The sequence below is a fragment of the Erythrolamprus reginae genome, chromosome 4 (genome assembly GCF_031021105.1).
Source record: "Erythrolamprus reginae isolate rEryReg1 chromosome 4, rEryReg1.hap1, whole genome shotgun sequence".
Taxonomy (NCBI): domain Eukaryota; kingdom Metazoa; phylum Chordata; class Lepidosauria; order Squamata; family Dipsadidae; genus Erythrolamprus; species Erythrolamprus reginae.
In genome coordinates this window covers 11,324,791-11,348,370 of record NC_091953.1, presented here as the reverse complement: position 1 = coordinate 11,348,370, position 23,580 = coordinate 11,324,791, and the positions used below count along the sequence as shown (strand labels likewise).

Sequence of the window (23,580 nt, the reverse complement as noted above, 5' to 3'; positions counted from 1 at the left end):
GTTGCCAGCGAAGCACCCGTTTTTGTGCTGCTGGGATTCCCCTGAGGCTCCCCTCCATGGGAAACCCCATCTCCAGACTTCCATGTTTTTGTGATGCTACAGAGGAATCCCAGCAGGGGAATCCCAGCAGCGCAAAAACGGGCGCTTCACTAGCAATGGAAGTCCGGAGGTGGGGTTTCCCAGCGAGGGGAGCCTCAGTGAAATTGCAGCATCACAAAAACACAGAGGTTTGGAGGTGGGGTTTCAAGGACTTCAGTGTTTTTGTGATGCTTCACTGAAGCTCCTTCGCTGGGAAACCCACCTCCAGACTTCTATTGCCAGCGAAGCGCTCATTTTTGCGATGCTGGGATTCCCCTGCTGGGATGCCCCTACAGCATTGCAAAAACACACAAGTCTGGAGGTGGGGTTTCCCATGGATGGGAGCCTCATGGGAATCCCAGCAGCGCAAAAATGGGCGCTTCAGCTGGCAAAAGGGGTGAATTTTGGGCTTGCATGCATTAATCACTTTTCCATTGATTCCTATGGGAAACATTGTTTCGTCTTACAAACTTTTCACCTTAAGAACCTCGTCCCGGAACCAATTAAGTTTGTAAGACAAGGGATCACTGTATACATATTTACAAGCACAAAGCAGAAATAAACAACAAACCACACATAGCAGCACAAAGCAGAATATACTACCCACTCAAGGTAAAGGCAAAGAATGAATGAGTTATGCAGCATCATCATCGGGAGAGAGTGCTGGCGCCCTCTTATGGCGAACCAGCCAAAGTCTTTAAAGGTATATTGCATCTATAAAGGTACAAACTACAATTGGTAGTTTACATACATGGCAACCCCAAATACTGGTGAGTACCATGTACTAACAACAAGCATGACCAGGATGACTGAGAATCTCCATGGATGAACCACTCATTTGTGCAAAATCTATCAGCAAGATTGTCTCTTCACCATCTAAATCTTACCTCAAGAAAATGTTCTGCCTGCTGTTCACGATCTAGCTTTCTTGAAGTTGTGGTTATGAGCCCTGTAAGGAAAAAAAACAACAACACAGAAATATTTTCAGTAAACGTGAGGCCTTGCATACAGCATATCTAGCTCAAACAGCAAATGTTTCTGCTTCGTCTGACTTTCATTATTGTCAAAGGTTGGGCTGTGCACTAACTGGAACGGTGATAAAAAGCATATGATAGACTAAATTTGTTTATCAATCATTTATTTATCTAACTGATTTCAATATTGCCCATCTCAGTGTGACTCTGGGAGACTTATTATAAAAACATAGCTTAACTTTATAAGCAGGAATAAAGTCAAAAACAGAATGAAAAGATAGGGATATAAGCTTTAAAATGTAAAAAGTTAAAAAGAACTCAATCTGTATAGTCTGGAGCAGAGGTCCCCAACCTTTTTTGCACCAGGGACCGGCTTTAAGCTAGACCAGTTTTCCATGGCCCGGTGAGGGGGGGGGGGAAGCTAGCTGTCAGCGGCGCCGTAAAAGGGGCGATCAAGAGAGGAATGGGTGAATGAATGGACGGAGGGTGGGAAGGAAGGAAGGAAAGAGGGAAGGGACAGGAACAAAAGAAGGGTGCAAAGGAAGCAAGGAAAGGTGTGAAAGGGGAGAGTAAGAGAGGAAGGAGTGAAAGAAGGGAATGAGGGAGGAAGGAAGGGAGGAAGGAAAAGGAAAGCAAGAAATGGAGGGAGGAAAGGAAGGAAAGAAAGAAAGAAAGAAAGAAAGAAAGAAAGAAAGGGGGAAGGGACAGGAACAGAGGAAGGAAGCAAGGAAACTTATGAAAGGGGAGAGTAAGGGAAGAAGGTAGGAAGGAGAAAGAAAAGAAGAAATAGAGGAAGGGAAGGTAAAAGAGAGAAAGAAAAAGAGCAAGAAAGAAAGCAAGAAAGAGAAAGAAAGAAAGGCAACTTCAAAGAAAGGCTCACTGAGCATCTCTCACTCTCTCTCTCTTTCTATCCCTCTTTCTTTCTTTCTCTTCCTTTCTCTCTCTCCTCTTCCTTTATCTCCTCTCTCTCTCCCTCTCTCTTTCTCTCCCCCTCTCTCCCCCTTTCCCTCTCTCCCTCTCTTGCTATCTCTCCCCCCTCTCCCTCTCTCTTTCTCCCTCTCCCTCTCTTTCTCTCTCTCCCCCCTCTCTCTTTCTCTCTCTCTCCCCCTCTTTCTCTCTCTTCTTCTCACTTTCTCTCTCTTGTTTTCTTTCTGTCTCTTTTGCTTTCTCTCTCTCTCACTCTTTCTTGTTTTCTTTCTCACGCTCTTTCTCTCTCTTGTTCTCTCTCTTGCTATCTCTTTCTCTCCCCCCCCTTTCTCACTCTCTCTTTCTCACTTTCTCTCTATCTTGCTGTCTGTTGCTCTCACTCACTCTCGTTCTATCTCCATTCTTCTCAGCGATGACGCGCGCACGCCCTGCCCGCCTCACCTTTGCGAGAGCACTTTCGCCCCGGGCTCTCAGCAAGGGGGTTTGGAGGAGAGGCGGGGCCGGCGAAGGTGATATTGAATGTCGGGGGAGAACGGGCGGCTGCAAGCGCTCCCTATCCCCCTGCTAGCCCACTCGGAATATTCAAAATAAGAAAAGCCTTCGCCGGCAAAGGTTTTTCTTATTTTGAATATTCCGAGTGGGCTAGCAGGGAGATAGGGAGCGCGTGCAAATACCCGTTCTCCCCCGACATTCAATATCACCTTCGCCGGCCTCCGCTGAGGAAAGCCTTTGCCGGCATTTCCTCTCGTTGTCAAGGAGGCGCAGCGGCGGGCGGAGAGAGGGAAGGAGGGGGGGGGCAGCGGCGTCCCTCCTGGCCTTGGCGGGCCGCCCAACCCTCCCCACCTCCTGCAAACGCGGCGGGCGGCGGGGGGAGAGCGAGGAGCCGGTTCCGGCGGGCGCGGGGCTTGGCTGGCTGGCGGGGGGAGCGCCGCTGGTGATGCGGAAAGGCCGAGGGGGCCCTGGCGCCGCGGACCGGCTGAAAAGCTCCAACGGCCCGGTCCCGGTCCGCGGACCGGCGGTTGGGGACCTCTGGTCTGGAGGACGGAAGGGAAAGGGGGGACATGATCGAAACATAAGGTTCAGGAGAGAAGTGTTTTTAATAGGAAAGTGAACATAAGAGCAAGGGGGCACAATCTGAGGTTAGTTGGGGAAAAGATTAGAAGTAACGTGAGAAAATATTATTTTACTAAAAGAGTGGCTGATACTTGGAACAAGCTTCCAGCAGACGTGGTTGGTAAATCCACAGTAACTGAATTTAAACATATATCCATCCTAAGATAAAATACAGGAGATAGTGTAAGGGCAGACTAGATGTACCATGAGCGCTAGGGATTCAAACTGCTGAACTGCCAACCTTTTGATCGACAACCTTTTGATCAGAGTTTTAGCCACTGAGCCACCATGTCCCCTTATCATTTGTATTGCCCCTTAATTTATAAAACACCAGTCATCTTCCTTAGTATAACTAGCAAAGAATCTTTATCTGGGTAACTCTCTTGGCCTACCCTGCAACTTCCAATTTAAATGTCTTCTCTGTCTTGTAATCCACACTTATTTTAATCCAGTATTTTTGATTTTGCTATTTGTGCACCAAGCAAAATCGGTTTCACAAAGCCCGCACAAGGGTAGCGGCTGCAGAGATCTTGCTGTCAACCATGTAGCTAATCTCTGAGAAATAGAGCATGAATTGGTGATCCAAAGCCTTGGATGAAATTCTATGCACAGTTAAATTGGAATAAGCTCCATTGATCAGAATTACTTATGAAAGGGCAGGCGTACAATTGCACCGGCCTGTAATAAATCTCTACAAAAGCAATTTGTTGCCTAAATAGTCGGTAGCATCTCCAGAACTGTTTGATGAAGAATGACTGGGCTTCAACAATACAGCAGAACGGAAGAGTGTGCATTTGTAATAACCCAGAGGGGTACACACACCACTGACTTGAACCAGAAGCCAATTTCTCCTGCCCACAACCTCCAGAAGCTGTAGTTTTGAAAGAAGGAAACACTTGAAAATGAAATAAAGAAATTTGGGGTACGAGATGCAACTCCCAGGATATTTAGGAAGACGCCATGTGAATTATAGTGATATAAACCTTATAAAAACTCAAAACACAGAGAGGGCTGTTTTCCATACGTCGCAAACTGTCGTGGTTAGGAGTGTGGCTGAGCGTTCACTTGTCTGTCCTGATTTGGATGTGGTCTACTCCTGTTGACATTTTAAGCACCTCTCGAGAGTTGAAAACAGCATAAATTATCTTATTTACAAATTTCGCTATGCACAACCGCCAACAACTGAACTGCCAGCGAAGGCTAAAGATATATTTTGTTCTTCCCCAAAGAATAGTAAAAATGAAACAACACCAGCTCTTTATTTTTCTAATGCAGCCAAGTGCCTTGTGTTGAATACATTACGATAGGCTATAAATCAAACATCACTATGTAATTGCCTATCCCAGATGCACCATATGCAGCAGAAAAAGCTTAGTTATGTCAGAGTTATAATGAGCCGGAGATGTAACGGTGGCTAACCATAAATGAAAAAAGCAATTCTATCTCGGATTACGGTGGATAATACAAGACCAATGGAGAATGAAGGGTTAGGGGGTAAGGAACTGAGCTATACAGGTGCTCAATCATAGGCGACATCTGGATATATGGGGAGTGGTGAATTTGGGCTTCCTTACTACGGCATTTCTTCATTAGAGATGACCGTTTGTACAGCTCGGCTTACAATCGTCCTTGTAGTCACGACTATAATTGAGATCACAATTTCCATCACTAAGCAAGGGGTTGATAAGTTGATAGGTGGCATCTGCCACCGAGTAGAATAGCAAAAATGTTCCCTAATATGTCCCCATTATGTTGCAAATGTAAGAAAGAAATAGGTTCATATTATCATCAATGGTGGACTTGTAGTAAAGTTAAATTCTATTGGGAAATGATAGAAAGAATAATAAAAAAGAAATAGTAATGCAGGAGGTAGAAAACCCCCTGGAATTTTATTTACTGGGTATAACTAATCCGAAATATAAGAAAGAAATTTTACATTTAGTTATTCATATTTTGACAGCGGCCAGGATGGTATATGCGCAAAATTGGAAAGGGGAAAATATTCCCAAAGAGGAAGAGGTTATTAAGAAAATATTAGATTGCGCTGAAATGGATATGATGACAAGACGTTTAAAAGACCAAGAGGAATCAGAGATTTGGAATAAAGTGTATATATGGATAAATAAGAAGAAGCAAAAGTAAAAATACTGTGAGAATTGTAGAAGTATGGATATGATTTAAATTTTGTGTTTGGTTTAGTTTATATATGAAAGTTTATTATATAAGGTTACACAAGTTTCTTCTTTTCATTTAAAGTAATAAGTTGATTTAAAGTATTAATAATATATTCTTTTTTTGACTTCTAGAATAAGTAGGGAAGTTGCAACTCCAATTTTGTGTTAAATGTATGTTTGTCAGTTTTGTCCTTTTTATGAAAAATCAATAAAATTTATTTTTTAAAAAAGGATAAGTGAATTGTGCCCGATTTTACAACTTTTAGTTACAGTTGTAGTTACAGTCAATTATGAGCCCTGGTGGTGCAATGGTTAGAATGCAGTACTTCAGGTTACCTCTGCTGACTGCCAGCTGTTAGGAATAACTTTGCATTTCCTGTCACTAGGGGAAGAGGAGGAGCCTTTTCTGTGATGCAAGAGTTCGGAGGGCATCCAAGAGACAGGAATGTTTGACTAAGAGAAGAGTCACTCATGAGTAGCATTGCTGGCTAATGGGTCATGCCCTCAGGGTATTTAAGAGTGAGCAGAGCTCCGCCTAATTGCAGAGAAGAACGTGTCGAGCAGCTGGTTTGTATTATTTCAGCTTGGGTTCTTAGCTTTTTGAAGATCTCCAGAATTCAAGTTCGCTGTCTTGGATGTCAACAAAAGGGTAAGGGTCAACATAATTCACACGGGCCGGGGGGCGTAGGGGTGGGACAGTCATTCCAAACTAATAGCATGCTTAACCCCACCCTTAGGTTCAGCCTACAAGTGCCCAGTAAGCTGAGGACCTATTGATTAAGGTGATATTCACAATACAGTAATACCTCATGATACGAACTTAATTGGTGCAAGGAGGAGGTTCGTAAGACGAAAGGTTCGTAAGACGAAACATTGTTTCCCATAGGAAACAATGTAAAGTCAATTAATCCGTGCAACCAAAAAACCCCCGCAAAAAAACGGCTTTCGGCAACTGCTGGGAAGCCGCGCGGCTGTTTTAAAAGGTGACAGCCGGCCTGGGGGGCTTCCCAGCACCCCCCGAACCCCGAACCCGGGTTCGGGGGGGGGTGCTGGGAAGCTCCCCAGGCTGGCTGCGACCTTTTAAAACAGCCGCGCGGCTTCCCAGCTGTCTCCCGAAGCCGAACGCCAAAGCCGAACTTCCGCGTTCGGCTTCAGGAGACAGCTGGGAAGCCACGCGGCTGTTTTAAAAGGTCGCAGCCGGGCTGGGGGGCTTCCCAGCAACCTCCCGAACCGAACCCGGGGTTCAGAAAAATTTTGCCTCTTCTTACGAACTTTGTTCGAGTTACGAACCGGCGTTTGGGAGGCTTCTGCGAAGCCCCACCGCCTGGCTGTCACCTTTTAAAACAGCCGCGCGGCTTCCCCGCAGTCTCCGAACGCCGGTTCATAACTCGAAAAAAGTTCGTAAGAAGAGGCAAAATTTTTCTGAACCCCGGGTTCGTATCACGAGTTGTTCGTAAGACGAGGGGTTTGTATCTTGAGGTACCACTGTAATCCTTAAATACCAAAACTGGATGAAATTTGAGAGTAGGGAAATCAAATGAAAATGTCCCAGTCTCCCTTCCCCCCCCCAATCCAATTGTACAATTTCTCCCACACTCTGTAGTAGTCCTTATTTTGTTGATTTTGTATTTCATATGTTAATTTACTTAATTTGGCGCAGTCTAAGATTTTTTTAATCACCATCTCTTCATTTGGAGTCTTTTCTTGCTTCCATACTTGTGCGAATGCCAATCTTGCTGATGTAAGTATATGGTTTATTAAATAATAGTTTTCTTTACTGTGTTGGCCTCTAATTATTCCTAATAAATACATTTCTGGTTTCGTCTCTAATTTGTAATCCAATATTTCTTCCAGCCAGGTCTGAATTTGGGTCCAAAATTTTCTTGCTTCCGTACATAGCCACCAAATATGATATGTTCCTACGTCTTTTTTGCACTTCCAGCATTTGTTACTTACATTCCCATTTATTTTAGCTAAACGTGCTGGAGCGTAGTGCCATCGGAAAAACATTTTATATAGATTTTCTTTGTAGGGTATTGATAGTGTCATCTTATAATTTACTTTCCATAGTTTTTCCCAGTCTTCCAATTGGATCGCATAGCCAAAAATTAGTCATCCACGCTATCATATTGTGTTTGACTATTTCTTCAATATTTTCAGTAAAGGAATATAATGTATAGTAAATAGAATTGTAAAAGATTAATTTTCATGCATATAGGGAATGGTAAATGTTTAAAGTTGTTTGTATGTTGTTTGTATGTTGGTATGTCAAATAAACTTTATAAAAATAAAAAAAAATAAAAAAAGAAAATGTCCCAGTCACTCAGCCATTAATGTATAATCTCATCAGCACACCAATACATGTAATATTGATGTTGCAGACGGAGCTCCAAATTCACAGAAAATGACACATCAAAGGATTTTAATCATAATTTCCTGCATCCTAGCTCAGTATTGTTGCCACTAGAATATAGTATAAATAGTCTTCGGAGAGGGGCGGCATACAAATCTAATAAATTATTATTATTATTATTATTATTATTATTATTATTATTATTATTATTATTATTAAATATGATCCAGCCAACTTTAATTTAACAGACTTTGCAGACAACATGCAAAAAAATTCATTTGGATTTTAACTTATTTAATGGACTGGTGTCACTGTGGAAAGATTTCCCCATTAAATCAATTAATTGTCCTTTAAAAGGAATTTCCTGCAAACGATGCTGCTTATCTCGATTATATAATTATGCAATGACAAAAATGAATGTAAATCAAATGAATATGGATTTAACAGTCACTTGGAAGTAACAGACATCATTTCCACTGAAAGTCCAGTGGACTTAAATCCAGGTTTATACAAATTCTCATGATGTATTACTACTGTAGTTTTTTTGTGAACTGTTGTCAAACAACTCTCCTAAAGATTTATCAAGACAAAATTTAAAGCAGACATGACACAACTTCTTGTTTTCCAGTCTTCTAAAACAGACCGTTGAGGTTTTATGTTATTCTGAGAATTAGTTACATGCTAACACCCCTAGCAACTTCTGCATTGAATATTCATAGTACATTTTTACCGACAAAGAAAAGGCTGTTCAGAAAAGCAGGGTGGGAATTATTTGTGAATATATTTACGCTGAAGGTTATTTTGTGCTTCATTTGGGGACAAATTTCAAATCTGTTGAGAATAACACCAATGTCGCTCCGCCAATTTAATGTTGGTGCATCCACTGGGAACGGCTGGGAATGGATTTTCTCAAATCCTCTCATGTGCCAAAAACCTGTGATCTGAAAAGGTCAAAATTCTTGGAAAAATCTAGGAGGGGTAGTAAGGCTGTTGGCAGTGAAGCACCTCCACCCACCTCAAATTTGCACCATATTAAATAAAAGAGAATAACATTAAGAAGAAGAAGAGGAAAACTACATGCCTTTTGTTGATTTGAAGGGCAAGTTTTCACTGGTTACCAAAATAATACAAATACTGTATTTAGAAACATAGAAACATAGAAGACTGACGGCAGAAAAAGACCTCATGGTCCATCTAGTCTGCCCTTATACTATTTTCTGTATTTTATCTTAGGATGGATATATGTTTATCCCAGGCATGTTTAAATTCAGTTACTGTGGATTTATCTACCACGTCTGCTGGAAGTTTGTTCCAAGGATCTACTACTCTTTCAGTAAAATAATATTTTCTCAAGTTACTTTTGATCTTTCCCCCAACTAACTTCAGATTGTGCCCCCTTGTTCTAGTGTTCACTTTCCTATTAAAAACACTTACCTCCTGGACCTTATTTAAACCTTTAACATATTTAAATGTTTCGATCATGTCCCCCCTTTCCCTTCTGTCCTCCAGACTATACAGATTGAGTTCATTAAGTCTTTCCTGATAAGTTTTATGCTTAAGACCTTCCACCATTCTTGTAGCCCGTCTTTGGACCCGTTCAATTTTGTCAATATCTTTTTGTAGGTGAGGTCTCCAGAACTGAACAGAGTATTCCAAATGTGGTCTCACCAGCGCTCTATATAGCGGGATCATAATCTCTCTCTTCCTGCTTGTTATACCTCTATCTATGCAGCCAAGCATCCTACTTCCTTTCCCTACCCCCTGACTGCACTGTTCACCCATTTTGAGACTGTCAGAAATCACTACCTCTAAATCCTTTTCTTTTGAAGTTTTTGCTAACACAGAACTGCCAATACAATACTCAAGTTTCAAGTTTCAAGTTTATTGGATTTATATGCCGCCCCTCTCCGAAAACTCGGATTGAGGATGTTTGTTTGTTTGTTTTATTTATATGCCACTCAATCCAAAGTGGACTCAGAGAGGCTAACAAGTGAGATAAATACAATAGCATTAAAATACAATCAAAATTGCATAATAAAATCAGTAATATAACAACAATAAAATAATATCTTTAAAAGAACCATACACTCACAACAGTCAATCTAATTCCAAGCCACCCAGAAAACCAGGTCTTAACGGCTTTCTGGAAGACCGGTAGGGAGGACCAGCATTGCTTGGCAGACGGGACCTGGAGAAGACCGACTCTGTGGGCCCTTACTGGCTGCAATGTGGTATGAGGTCAGAGGCGGTCTCGTAAATAGTCTGGCCTTGAGCCATTTAGGGCTTTAAAGGTGATAACCAACACCTTGAATTGGGTTCGGAGACCGACTGGCAACCAATGCAGCTTGTGTAAAAATGGAGTAACACGGGCATACCTAGGTATACCCGTTATTGCACGCGCCAATGCATTGAATGTCTCCGAACACTCTTCAAAGGTAGCCCCATGTAGAGTGCATTGCAATTATTATTAATTATTTATTATTTATTATTATTATTATTATTATTATTATTATTATTAATTAGATTTGTATGCCGCCCCTTTCCGTAGACTCGGGGCGGCTCACAACACAATAAAACAGTTCATGACAAATCTAATAATTTACAATTTAAAATATTAAAAAAAGCCCATTATTAAGCAGACATACACACAAGCATACCATACATACGGTAAATTGAATAGGCCCGGGGGAGATATCTCAGTTCCCCCATGCCTGACGACAAAGGTGGGTTTTAAGGAGTTTACGAAAGGCAAGGAGGGTAGGAGCAGTTGTAATCTCTGGGGGGAGCTGGTTCTAGAGAGTCAGGGCCGCCACAGAGAAGGCTCTTCCCCTGGGGCCCGCCAAACGACATTGTTTAGTCGACGGGACCCGGAGAAGGCCCACTCTGCAATAGTCAAGACAACTCAAAACAACTCAAAGGCAACTCTAAAAAACTGAAATAAAATTTTCCAGGGAGAGAAATCCATTTCAGAAATCTTTAGCAGCTGAAGCAATGTTTAACAAATTGAGGTTTGGGGCAAACACGACAATAAGCCAAAATGGAATTAATATAAATTACTAAAAATTGTAGAATCCCACAATAACAAATTTGGAAGGTCCCAACTCCTGTTTGCACAGGAGGACAATTTAAAGCACCCCTGACAGATGGTCACCAGGCATCTGTTTGAACACATCCAGAACACAGGAGCTTACTATTCTTCTTACTAATTGGTAATCTTTCTGGTAAGCTTGAGATACAGCAGATGTTTACAATTAAGGCACTGCGGAATTCCCAAATGGTGAGCTGTGGATAATAACACAGAGCAAAAACGGGCAAGCTTTGTGGTAGCTAGCCTACTATTCTGGGGTTTGCTTCGTCTTCCATCCACAAAGACATCCCAATCAGTCCAAAGACAAGTCCCACTTGTAAAAGCAACTAAGAATGAAAAGGTAACCTTAGTGAAATCTTAAATCTTGTAGTAACAACAACAACAACAGAGTTGAAAGGGACCTTGGAGGTCTTCCAGTCCAACAACCTCAGGGACCACCTTCTGCTGCACGAATCCCAGCGACCAGTTAGGTCCCACAGAGTGGGTCTTCTCCGGGTCCCGTCAACCAAACAATGTCGCTTGGCGGGACCCAGAGGAAGAGCCTTCTCTGTGGCGGCCCCGACCCTCTGGAACCAACTCCCCCCAGAGATTAGAATTGCCCCCACCCTCCTTGCCTTTCGTAAGCTGCTTAAAACCCATCTCTGTCGCCAGGCATGGGGGAACTAAGATACACTTTCCCCCTAGGCCTTTACAATTTTATATATGGTATGTTTGTATGTATGGCTGGTTTTTTATATAATGGGTTTTTAACTGTTGTTTAGTATTGGATTTTGTTATATACTGTTTTACTGCTGTTGTTAGCCGCCCCGAGTCTGCGGAGAGGGGTGGCATACAAATCCAATAAATAATAATAATAATAATAATAATAATAATAATAATAATAATAATAACAACAACAACCTCCTGCCTAGGCAGGAAACCCTACATTATTTCAGACAAATGGTTATCCAACATCTTCTTAAAATCTTCTAGTGTTGGAGTATTCACACCTTCTGGAGGCAAGCTGTCCGACTGATTAATTGTTCTAACTGTCAGGAACTTTTCCCTTAGTTCTAAGTTACTTCTCTCCTTATTTAGTTTCCACCCATTGCTTCTTGTTCTACCCTCAAGTGCTTTGGAGAATAGCCTGACTACCTCTTCTTTGTGGCGACCCCTGATATATTGCAATACTGCTGTCATGTCTTCCCTGGTCCTTCCTTTCATTAAATTAGACATACCCAGTTCCTGCAACTGTTCTTCATGTTTTAACCTCCAGTTCCCTAATCATCTTTGTTGCTCTTCTCTGCACTTTTTCTAGAGACTCAACACCCTTTTTGCATCGTGGTGACCAAAACTGAATGCAATATTCCAAGTGTGGCCTTACCAAGGCCTTATGAAGTGGTATTAACACTTCACGTGATCTTGATTCTATCCCTCTGTTAATGCAGCTGAATCTTAGAATCTTAGGCCAGCCCAGCCTCGGTACCTTTCAATGGTTTCCAAGTTGATTTAAAGAAATAAAAATAAAATATGTCATACAGTGGAACCCCGACATAAGAGCTGCTCTACTTAAGAGCAACTCGAGATAAGAGCTGGGAGGGGAGAGATATTTTTGTTCTACTTACAAGCCCAAATTCGAGATACAAGCGCCAAGGAACTGTCTCCTGAAGCCAAACGCTAACTTCCGCGTTCGGCTTCAGGAGACAGCTGCGAAGCGGCACGCGTGTTTTAAAAGGTTGCAGCCGGCCTGGAGGACTCGGGGGGGTGCTTGCAGCTTTCTTTCTTGCTCTTTTTCTTTCTCTCTTTTACCTTCCCTTCCTCTATTTCTTCTTTTCTTTCTCCTTCCCACCTTCTTCCCTCCCTCCCTCCCTTCACTCATTCCTCTCTTACTCTCCCCTTTCATAAGTTTCCTTGCTTCCTTCCTCTGTTCCTGTCCCTTCCCCCTTTCTTTCTTTCTTTCTTTCTTTCTTTCTTTCTTTCTTTCTTGCTCTTTTTCTTTCTCTCTTTTACCTTCCCTTCCTCTATTTCTTCTTTTCTTTCTCCTTCCCACCTTCTTCCCTCCCTCCCTCCCTTCACTCATTCCTCTCTTACTCTCCCCTTTCATAAGTTTCCTTGCTTCCTTCCTCTGTTCCTGTCCCTTCCCTCTTTCCTTCCTTCCTTCCCACCCTCCGTCCATTCATTCACCCATTCCTCTCTTGATCGCTTAAAGCCGGTCCCTGGTGTAAAAAGGGTTGGGGACCTCTCTCCTACAGGATTGGGTGGCAGAGAAGTTGAACATATGTAAATTTAAAAGTTTAAGAAAGTTTACAAGTTAAGTGAAAGAAACTTCATTATTCATTTATATGTACATGTACATTTCTTCATTAAAAACATGTCTTTCTGCATAATTTAGAGTAACTTTGTGAGTTTTTTGAGGGCTGGAACCAATTAAAATTATTTACATTAATTCCTATGGGGAAAAGTCGTTCGAGATAAGAGCTGCTCGACTTAAGAGCCCAGGTCCGGAACGAATTAAACTCGTATCTCGAGGTACCACTGTATATTGTGACTTACATGCAGTGGTAGGATTCAGCAGGTTCAGGCTGGTTTGGGAGAACTGGTAGTTAAATTGCTGGTTGGCTCCGCCCCTCCCCTTCCAGGAGTCCCCATGCGCCCCATTTTGGCTCTCAGATAAGTGCAGGGAGGCCTCCTAAGCCCAAAAGAGGGCACAGGGTGGGGGTGCCCTCCTGCGGCCTGTTTTCACTCACAGAAGGCTGCAGAGAGGCCTCCTTGGGCATAAAACAGGCATTGAGGGGGTGCAGAGTGGTCGTCCCCCAGCACATTTTCGCTCCCAGGAGGTTGCAGGGAAGCCTACTATCTATCTATCTATCTATCCATCCATCCATCCATCCATCCACCCACCCACCTATCCCTCTCTTTCTCTCTCTCTCTCTCTCTATCTATCATCTATCTGTCTATTTATCTACCTACCTACCTACCTACCTACCTACCTACCTCTCTTTTACTCTATCTCTCTATCTACCTACCTATCCCTCTCTTTCTCTATCTATCTATCTATCTATCTATCTATCTATCTATCTATCTATCTATCTATCTCTATCTATCTATCTATCTATCTATCTATCTATACCTATCTATCTACCTACCTACCTTTCTCTATCTCTACCTACCTACCTATCTTTCTATCTTTCTATCTATCTATCTATCTATCTATCTATCTATCTATCTATCTATCTATCTATCTATCTATCTATCTATCTATCTTTTTCTATCTCTACCTATCTACCTACCTACCTATCTATCTATCTACCTACCTCTCTTTCTCTATCTCTACCTACCTACCTACCTACCTACCCCTCTCTTTCTGTCTGGACTTATATGCCGCCCTACTCCCAAAGGACTACTAGGCGCAAAATGGGGCATGGGGGGGAGGCAGCACATCCCCCCATGGCCTATGGGGGAGATTTGGGTGGTGCAGGAGGCCGAGTGTTGCCTGTCACACCGCTGGCCAAACCATCATGGTCATGTCCACCCAGCTGGTCATTTGGGCAGAGAACCAGTTGTCGCCTTGAGAAGGGCGGCATAGAAATTCTAATTAATAAATAAAATAATAAATAAATTATTTGAACCCCACCAATTGCTTACATGCAATTTTGAAAGGATACTTAGATCAAGCTTTCCTTTCCTTCCCATTTTTTCTACCCTTGTTTTGCCTTTTTAAAGCTCTTTCCTCCAAAACCTCCTGTCTTTCCTCTAACAGGAACTGTCGCACGGGCTTTGAGTTTCACGACTGACAAAATTTGCTGAGAGCTTCAAGTTGCGTGGGAACTCCCTGAATATTTCCAAACCCACAATGTAAGTAGTTCTCCACGTCTCTAATTTGTATTTTGAAGCATTCTGGCCCGAGGAGAAACTCTTAAGAACGGCTTTGAATATCTCCTTGAGCGGAATGTCTTAATAGCATCACTTGTGTGTTGTGAAGCGTGGGCAGAGAGTACTTTTGTATTAAGCTCATATTAAGAAGATAACGTATTGCTGCACGACAGAGGATGAATGAACCTGGGGTCTGAAGACTTCCTTCCGCGGGTCTGACTTATCCTAAAATAGAAAGCATGTAAGAAATCTGCATTATCTCTTTTCAGTTTTCCTTTCTAGGGAATGCTGGAATTGAGAAGAGATATACAACTGGAGGCAAAGGAATATGCTTCTCTCCTTAGCAACCTGCCTGTATTCGTGACGTCAAAGCTCCGCCCCTGGAATCTCTTGGTGGGATTCCCCGTTTGGGTTTGGGTTCGGTTTGGCCGAATTTTGCCTAAAGTTCGTCCGAACTTGCCGAACCCAAACACCGTTGGGTTCGCCCATCACTACTGATTGACCATCAATTTCACATGCTGTTGTGCACATTCAACTTTGTACAGAATAAAGTACAGCGGTACCTCTACTTATGAACTTGATTCGTTCCATGACCAGGTTCTTAAGTAGAAAAGTTTGTAAGAAGAAGCCATTTTTCCCATAGGAATCCATGTAAAAGCAAATAATGGCTTCGATTGGGGAAACCACAGAGAGGGTGGAAGCCCTGAATTTGATTTATACATCTCTGCAAACTTCTTCCAGGCTCTCCTAAATAACTATACAATGGTACCTCTACCTAAGAACGCCTCTACTTATGAACTTTTCTAGATAAGAACTGGGTGTTCAAGATATTTTTGCCTCAGAGAGGAGTGGGCCACTCTATTCTCCAGAGCACCGGAGGGCCGGACAAGGAACAACGGCTGGAAGCTGAGCAAGGAGAGATTCAGCCTAGAAGTAAGGAAGAACTTCCTGACGGTCAGAGCGATCAACCATTGGAACAACCTGCCTGCGGAGGTTGTGAACTCCCCAACTCTGGACACTTTCAAGAGGAGATTGGACTGCCACTTGGCTGGGGTGCTTTAGGATTCCTGCTCAGGCAGGGGGTTGGACTTGATGACCTGCATGGTCCCTTTCAACTCTAACAATAAGTAAGTAAGTAAGTAAGTAAGTAAGTAAGTAAGTAAGTAAGTAAGTAGTAAGTAAGTAAGTAAGTAAGTAAAAAAGTAAAAAAGTAAGTAAGTAAGTAAGTAAATAAGTAAGTAAATAAGTAAATAAATAAATAAGTAAATAAATAAACAAATAAACAAATAAACAAATAAATAAATAAACGAATGAATGAATGAATAAATAAATAAATAAATAAATAATAATCTTGCCTAAGCAAGTTTGGATCAGGTTAATACTGACAGAAGACCATAATGGAATAGCATAGACTGGGAAGTCAACCCAACATCCTGAAGGATAATATCAAACCACACCAGTGTGGCTATCATAATGAAGAGATTATGTCAATTGTATGAGAAAAAAAACCCTCCCTCAACACAATGAAAACTCTATTTGAAGTCATCATCACGATCATGATATCATCACCGCCATATTAATATTGGGAGATTTATATTGTGCCTCAGGGTGCTTTAAACTATATTATTAATACACACGGGGAATGGAGAAAATTCATTTGGTTTGCATTTTAATGCAAATGTAGCTAATTTCACACATTTCAAGCCAATTAATGAACTGAAACTCGGTTATATTTCAAATGTTGTCACTTCTCTGAATTTTGCAGATTAATTCATTAAGTCCAAAAAAACAGTACAGATGTTAGGGAGAAAATAAGACACAAATCGTATTGAGAAAAATCGCCTGCAAAAGTATAGTCCTTTGGTAAAGTTCAGAATAAAGATATGAATTCAAACTACAATACAAAATTTATTTACTTATTTATTTATATATTTGTCAAACAATTATAGAATGGTAATTTGTATAAATAAAACATTAGAAAAGAAAGCTCTTCATGGCATCAGGCCAGAATATCTCCGAGACCGCCTCTGGACGCATGAATCCCAGCGACCGGTTAGATCCCACAGAGTTGGCCTTCTCCGGGTCCCGTCGACTAAACAATGTTGTCTGGCGGGACCCAGGGGAAGAGCCTTCTCTGTGGCGGCCCTGAACCTCTGGAACCAGCTCCCCCCGGAGATTAGAATTACCCCCACCATCCTTGTCTTTCGTAAACTCCTTAAAACCCACCTCTGTTGCCAGGCATGGGGGAATTGAGACATCTCCCCCTGGCCTATACAGTTTATGCATGGTATGTTTGTATGTATGTTTTGCTTTTTAATAAGGGGTTTTTAGTGACTTTTATTTATTAGATTTGTTATACAATGTTTTTATTATTGCTGTGAGCCGCCCTGAGTCTGCGGAGAGGGGCGGCATACAAATCTAATAATAATAATAATAATAAAATGAGAAAAAGTAATGATAGAAGACAATAAAACAGTAGGGCAAGGACGGTAGGCACAATAATTTCAGAAGATCTGGTATATAAGAGAATTGTGATACCAAGTTTCAGTCTAGAATAGAATTGGGATAGAATACTTTATTGGTTAAGTATGATTGGATGCACAAGAAATTGTGGTCCAGTGCATGAAGTGCACATACAAATTGCAATAAGATATAATCATAATATTCCAGTGTTTGGAAACTTCAGATCGTGCAGAATGCAGCTGCGAGAGCAATCATGGGCTTCCCAAGGTATGCCCATGTTACACCAACACTCCGCAGTCTGCACTGGTTGCCAATCAATTTCCGGTCACAATTCAAAGTGTTGGTTATGACCTATAAAGCCCTTCATGGCATTGGACCAGAATACCCACAGAGTTGACTTTCTCCGGGTCCCGTCGACTAAACAATGTCGTTTGGCGGGACCCAGGAGAAGAGCCTTCTCTGTGGCGGCCCCGACCTTCTGGAACCAGCTCCCCCAGGAGATTAGAACTGCCCCCACCCTCCTTGCCTTTTGTAAAGTTCTTAAGACCCATCTCTGCCGTCAGGCATGGGGGAACTGAGACATCTCCCCCGGGCCTATACAGTTTATACATGGTATGTTTGTGTGTATGTTTGCTTTTAATAATGGGTTTTTTTAGTGTTTTTTAAATTATTAGATTTGTTCTTACATTGTCTTTATTATTGTTGTGAGCCGCCCCGAGTCTACGGAGAGGGGCGGCATACAAATCTAATTAATAATAATAATAATAATAATAATACAGTAATAATAATATGAGAAAAAGTAATGATGGAAGATAATAAAACAGTAGGGCAAGTACGGTAGGCACAATAATTTCAGAAGATCTGGTATATAAGAGAATTGTGATACCAAGTTTCAGTCTAGAATAGAATTTGGATAGAATAGTTTACTGGTTAAGTATGATTGGATGCACAAGAAATTGTGGTCCAGTGCATAAAGTGCACATACAAATTGCAATAAGTAATATAATCATAATGATGCCAGTAAGAAAGAGTAATAATAGTAATAATAATAGTAATAATAGTAGTAGTAGTAATAATAATAATAATAATAATAATAAACATTGGAATTGACAAAATCTCCAATATGTCAATTGCAAAAGGCCGCTTTACTGGGATTGGCAAACATAATTCGTCGCTACATCACGCAGTCCTAGGTGCTTGGGAAGCGCCCGACTGGTGATGAAATACGAAATCCAGCATAGTGATCTCGTTTGCTGTGTTGTACTGACATAATAATAATAATGATAATGATAATAATAATAATAATAATATTGCAACTGCTTATATTATTATTGCTCCCCTCTCCGAAGACTCAGGGCGGCATACAAATCTAATAAATTATTATTATTAATAATAATTAAGGAAGGGAAGGATAAGTGAACAATACAAAAATAAATTTAGTCTGTAACTGTAATGTATGGGACCACTAGTATGAATGATTAGGACTTCTGAATAACAGGTTGCTCCCCTTTTCTAATGAAATCAAAAAGGTTTTGTAAAAAAACAAAAAACAAAAAACCCTACACATTGGAAAATAAATGAAACCCAGATGGATATACAACAAAATTTGGGTCCTTTTTTGTCTGCCTCTTCAGAGAAAATTTGGTGTCTCCTAAACAGCTAATTGTTAATATGGAGCCTCCTTACAGTTTTAAACAACTGTGTCACTCTCTCATTTTCCACGAAAATTATGGCCATTTTAGTCTGCTTGCAATTAGCATATAATTAGTACTTCCAGCAATTGCTATAAATACCTATCTAACTACTGGCTAGCTTTGGTATCCAGCACGCACAATCATGATATAATTTCCGTCACTTTTTTTTTTTTTTTACTCAATGCTTTAGTAGTACCAGGGAAAATTGAGTAAAGCTTGGGAAACTGATCAAAGTAATTTATGCCAATTGGTTTGGGCTTTAGCAGAAATCAAACAGCTATATGATGTCTACAAAGCGGGTTTGGCACTCGGGATGTGACAAATTTTCATCACGGCGAAGGACTGAATGCTTCAATTTTATCCCCAAACCATTAAGATTTGTAAGAATCAAACCTAGAACTAAGGAGAAATTTTCTGACCGTGAGAACAATCAGTGGAACGACTTGACTCCAGAAATTGTAGGTGCTTCATCACTGGAGGCTTTTAAGAGGAGATTGGACAACTATTGGACTTTGTCTCAGACTGGTCTACCACCTGGCAACTTCAAATATCAACCAACAAATGCTCTACCCTCCACATCGACAAAAAAAATCCAAACCGCACATACGAACTGAATAAACAATCTCTCACTGCTAACCTACACTCAGTAAAAGACCTTAGAATACTAATATCGAATGACCTAAGTGCTAAAGCCCACTGCAACAATATCGCCAAAAAGGCTTCTAGAGTTGTTAACCTGATCCTACGTAGCTTCTGCTCCGGCAATCTCACACTACTCACAAGAGCCTACAAAACTTTTGCCAGAGCCATCCTAGAATACAGCTCATCTGTCTGGAACCCATACCACATCTCGGACATCAACACCCTTGAAAATGTCCAAAAATATTTCACCAGAAGAGCTCTTCACTCCTCCACTCGAAACAGAATACCCTAACAATCCTGGGTCTAGAAAGCTTAGAACTACGGCGCCTAAAACACAATTTAAGTATTGCCCACAAGATCATATGCTGCAACGTCCTACCTGTCAATGACTACTTCAGCTTCAACCGCAACAACACAAGAGCACGCAAGATTCAAACTTAATATTAACCACTACAAACTTGACTGTAAAAAATATGACTTTAACAACCGAGTTGTCGAAGCATGGAACACATTACCAGACTCAATAGTGTCAACCCCTAACCCCCAACATTTCTCCCTTAGACTATCCACGATTGACCTCTCCAGGTTCCTAAGAGGCCAGTAAGGGGCAAACATAAGTGCACTGGTGTGCCTTTCGTCCCCTGACCAATTGTCTTTCCTTTCTCTCACTTATCATATATATTTTCTTTCGTTCATATATCCTCTCCTCTAAGTTCACTTTTACCCTTATATATATTACCAAATGTCTATTTTTCTTCCTATGTATTTGTATATTGGACAAATGAATAAATAAATAAAAAGAAATAATTGAAATGGTATAGGGTCGTGATGGAGAACCTATGGCACGCGTGCCAAAGGTGGCACATGGAGCTATATCGGAGGGCACAGGAGACGTTGCCCTATGACAGCTTCAGCCTGCATGCGTGTGCTGGCCAGCTGATTTTCACCTTGGGGAAGGCCAGTTCGTAAACTCCTTAAAACCTACCTCTGTTGTCAGGCGTGGGGGAACTGAAACATCTCCCCCTGCCTATGTAGTTTTTTGTGTATGATATGATTGTATGTATGCTTTCATAGATTGTGGTTTCTTGTTTTTTTTTAGAATTTTTAAATGTATTATTGTTATTTTAGATTCTAACTACTGTATTAGATTTGTCATTATATATTGTTTTTATCATTGCTGTAAGCCGCCCCGAGTCTACGGAGAGGGGCGGCATACAAATCTAATAAATAATAATAATAATAATAATAATAATAATAATAATGATAATAATAATAATAATAATAATTATTATTATTTTTTCACCCTCTGGACATTTCAAGGAAGCTTCCTGAAGCCCCGGAGTGCAAAAAAATTCCAATGGGAAAATCAGAAGTTCGTTAAACGGACTTACGGTTTGCCCGTTGTGCTGTTTTTTTGCACTCTGGAGGGAAATAGCGTATACAGTGGTGCCTCTAGTTACGAACTTAATTCATTCTGTGACCGGGTTCATAAAAAAGAAAAATTCGTAAGAAGAAGCAATTTTTCCCATAGGAATCAATGTAAAAGCAAATAATGCGTGTTCCATGGAGGCTACACCTCGCCTTTCCCGGTCCTGTTTTCTCCCTGAGAGAGAGGGGAGGCGAGACGCTCTGGCCCCTCCTTCCTTTTCTCCTCCAGGAGGGAAACCACAGGGAGGGTGGAAGAATGACAGGATATTCCTAGAGAGGCCCCACGGAAGCTTCTCCCCGCCTTTTCCGGCCCTGTTTCCTTCCTGAGAGAGAGAGAGGGGTGTGTGAGACACTGTGGCCCCTCCTTTTTCTCCTTCAGGAGGGAAACCACAGGGAGGGTGGAAGAATGACAGGATATTCCTAGAGAGGCCCCACGGAGGCTTCTCCCCGCCTTTTCCGGCCCTGTTTCCTTCCTGAGAGAGAGGGGGGAGGTGAGACACTGTGGCCCCTCCTTCTTTTTCTCCTTCAGGAGGGAAACGACAGGGAGGGTGGAAGAATGACAGGATATTCCTAGAGAGGCCCCACGGAGACTTCTCTCCGCCTTTTCCGGTCCTGTTTCCTTCCTGAGAGAGAGAGAGGTGTGTGTGAGACACTGTGGCCCCTCTTTCTTTTTCTCCTCCAGGAGGGAAACCACAGGGAGGGTGGAAGAATGACAGGATATTCCTATAGAGGCCCCATGGAGGCTTCTCCACGCCTTTTCCGGCCCTATTTCCTTCCTGAGAGGGGGGGTGAGACACTGTGGCCCCTCCTTCTTTTTCTCCTTCAGGGACGGTTACAGTTTTGGAGCTGTGAGAGACTCACTGACTCTGAGAATCTCTGAAAGGTTCGTAAGTGGAAAATGGTTCGCGAGAAGAGGCAAAAAAAATCTTGAACACCCGGTTCGTATCTATAAAAGTTCGTAAGTACAGTGTTCCCTCGATTTCCGCGGGGGATGCGTTCCGAGACTGCCCGCAAAAATCGAATTTCCGCGAAGTAGAGATGCGGAAGTAAATACACCATTTTTGGCTATGGACAGTATCACAAGCCTTCCTTTAACACTTTAAACCCCTAGATTACCATTTCCCATTCCCTTAACAACAATTTACTCACCATTATTATTGGTACTCACCATTGAAAAAGACACTTAGTGATCCTGATATTTATAAACATAGTTATTTATTAACAATAATTATTTTTTTTGTTATTTCTTTTCCAAAATTATTAGTTTGGCGATGATGTATGACATCATTGGGCGGGAAAAACCGTGGTATAGGAAAAAAACCCCGCAAAGTATTTTTTAATTAATATTTTTTGAAAAACTGTGGTATAGGCTATTCACGAAGTTTGAACCCGCGAAAATTGAGGGAACACTGTATAGGCGTTCGTAGGTAGAGGCACCACCGTATTCTTGTTCTTATATAGATGGAAAAATGATATACCATCCTGCAAAAAAATATATGAGCATAAAAACAACTTGGTTAATATCCGTTACATCAATCACTTCTACATTTTACAATTACGTGCAACAATTTTTGCAGCCATAGGCATCAAAATAAGCAATGTGATGTATCTCTAGAGAAAATAAAGGCATGGAAATATATACACACAAAATGTTTATGGACAGCTGATATCAAATCATTTTAGATTGTTGACAGTTGTATTTCAGTTTTTTGAACTGCTCCGGGGAACACACTTTTTCACACTAGATTTGTTGAAGGAGAGGTAAAATTCCCAGAAATAGACAATTCCAGTCATATTTAAGCCTGTTTAGGTTAACTATTAAATTAAATTTTTATTATTTAGAAAAAAGACTTAGTTAACTTCAACACTATCACACATCAGTCTAGTCAATGATATCACAGATGTGAATTACAGGGTATCTACGAGACCGTCTTCTGCCGCACAAATCCCAGCGACTGGTTAGGTCCCACAGAATTGGTCTCCTCCGGGTCCCGTCAACTAAACAATATCATTTGGCGGGACCCAGAGGAAGAGCCTTCTCTGTGGTGGCTCCGACCCTCTGGAATCAGGTCAGATTAGAACTGCCCCCACCCTTCTTGCCTTTCGTAAACTCCTTAAAACCCACCTCTGTCGTCAAGCGTGGGGGAACTGAAACATCTCCCCCTGCCTATGTAGTTTTCTGTGTATGATATGACTCTATGTATATTTTTTATATACTGTATTGGGGTTTCTTGTTTTTTAGACTTTTTAAATGTATTATTGTTATTTTAGATTTTAACTATTAGATTTGTCATTATATATTGTTTTTATCATTGCTGTAAGCCGCCCCGAGTCTACGGAGGGGGGCGGCATACAAATCTAATTAATAATAATAATAATAATAATAATAATAATAATAATAATAATAATAATAATAATAATAATACTGTATATTGACAGTCATATCTGAGATCCCTGGACTGTGGGATCTCTGATCTCTGTGATCTCCTACAGTAACTCCCACTGAGGTCCCCTGGTGGGATCTCCTAACTGTTGGAATCTCTGGACAATAGTAAGAAAAAGTGTTTCAATTCTTTTCAAGATCATATTGTTGAAATTTACAAAGAACCTAATTCGAAAACATTTTTTTTGCTTTTTTTTAAAAGGGGACATAATAGTAGATGTGTAATTCTTCAAACAGGTTTAATGGGCCGGATTTACTGATGGGCCTGATTTACTGAAAACAGTAATCCACATTCCTCTGCCCCAGTCACAAAACCTTCACCTAAGGCCACATTATAATTCACACTTGCCA

The 23,580-nt window shown here is 41.2% G+C and overlaps 1 protein-coding gene across 3 annotated transcripts in view; it reads right to left on the bottom strand.

The window, feature by feature from the left end:
• The window catches only part of FAT3 (FAT atypical cadherin 3), a 699,023-nt gene that overhangs the window by 235,371 nt on the left and 440,072 nt on the right, over nt 1-23,580 (bottom strand). For all 3 annotated transcript variants that reach the window (XM_070749626.1, XM_070749624.1, XM_070749625.1), the window contains exon 4: nt 966-1,027. In XM_070749626.1, the coding sequence (XP_070605727.1) occupies nt 966-1,027 (62 nt within the window). The remainder of the gene's footprint in view (nt 1-965; nt 1,028-23,580) is intronic.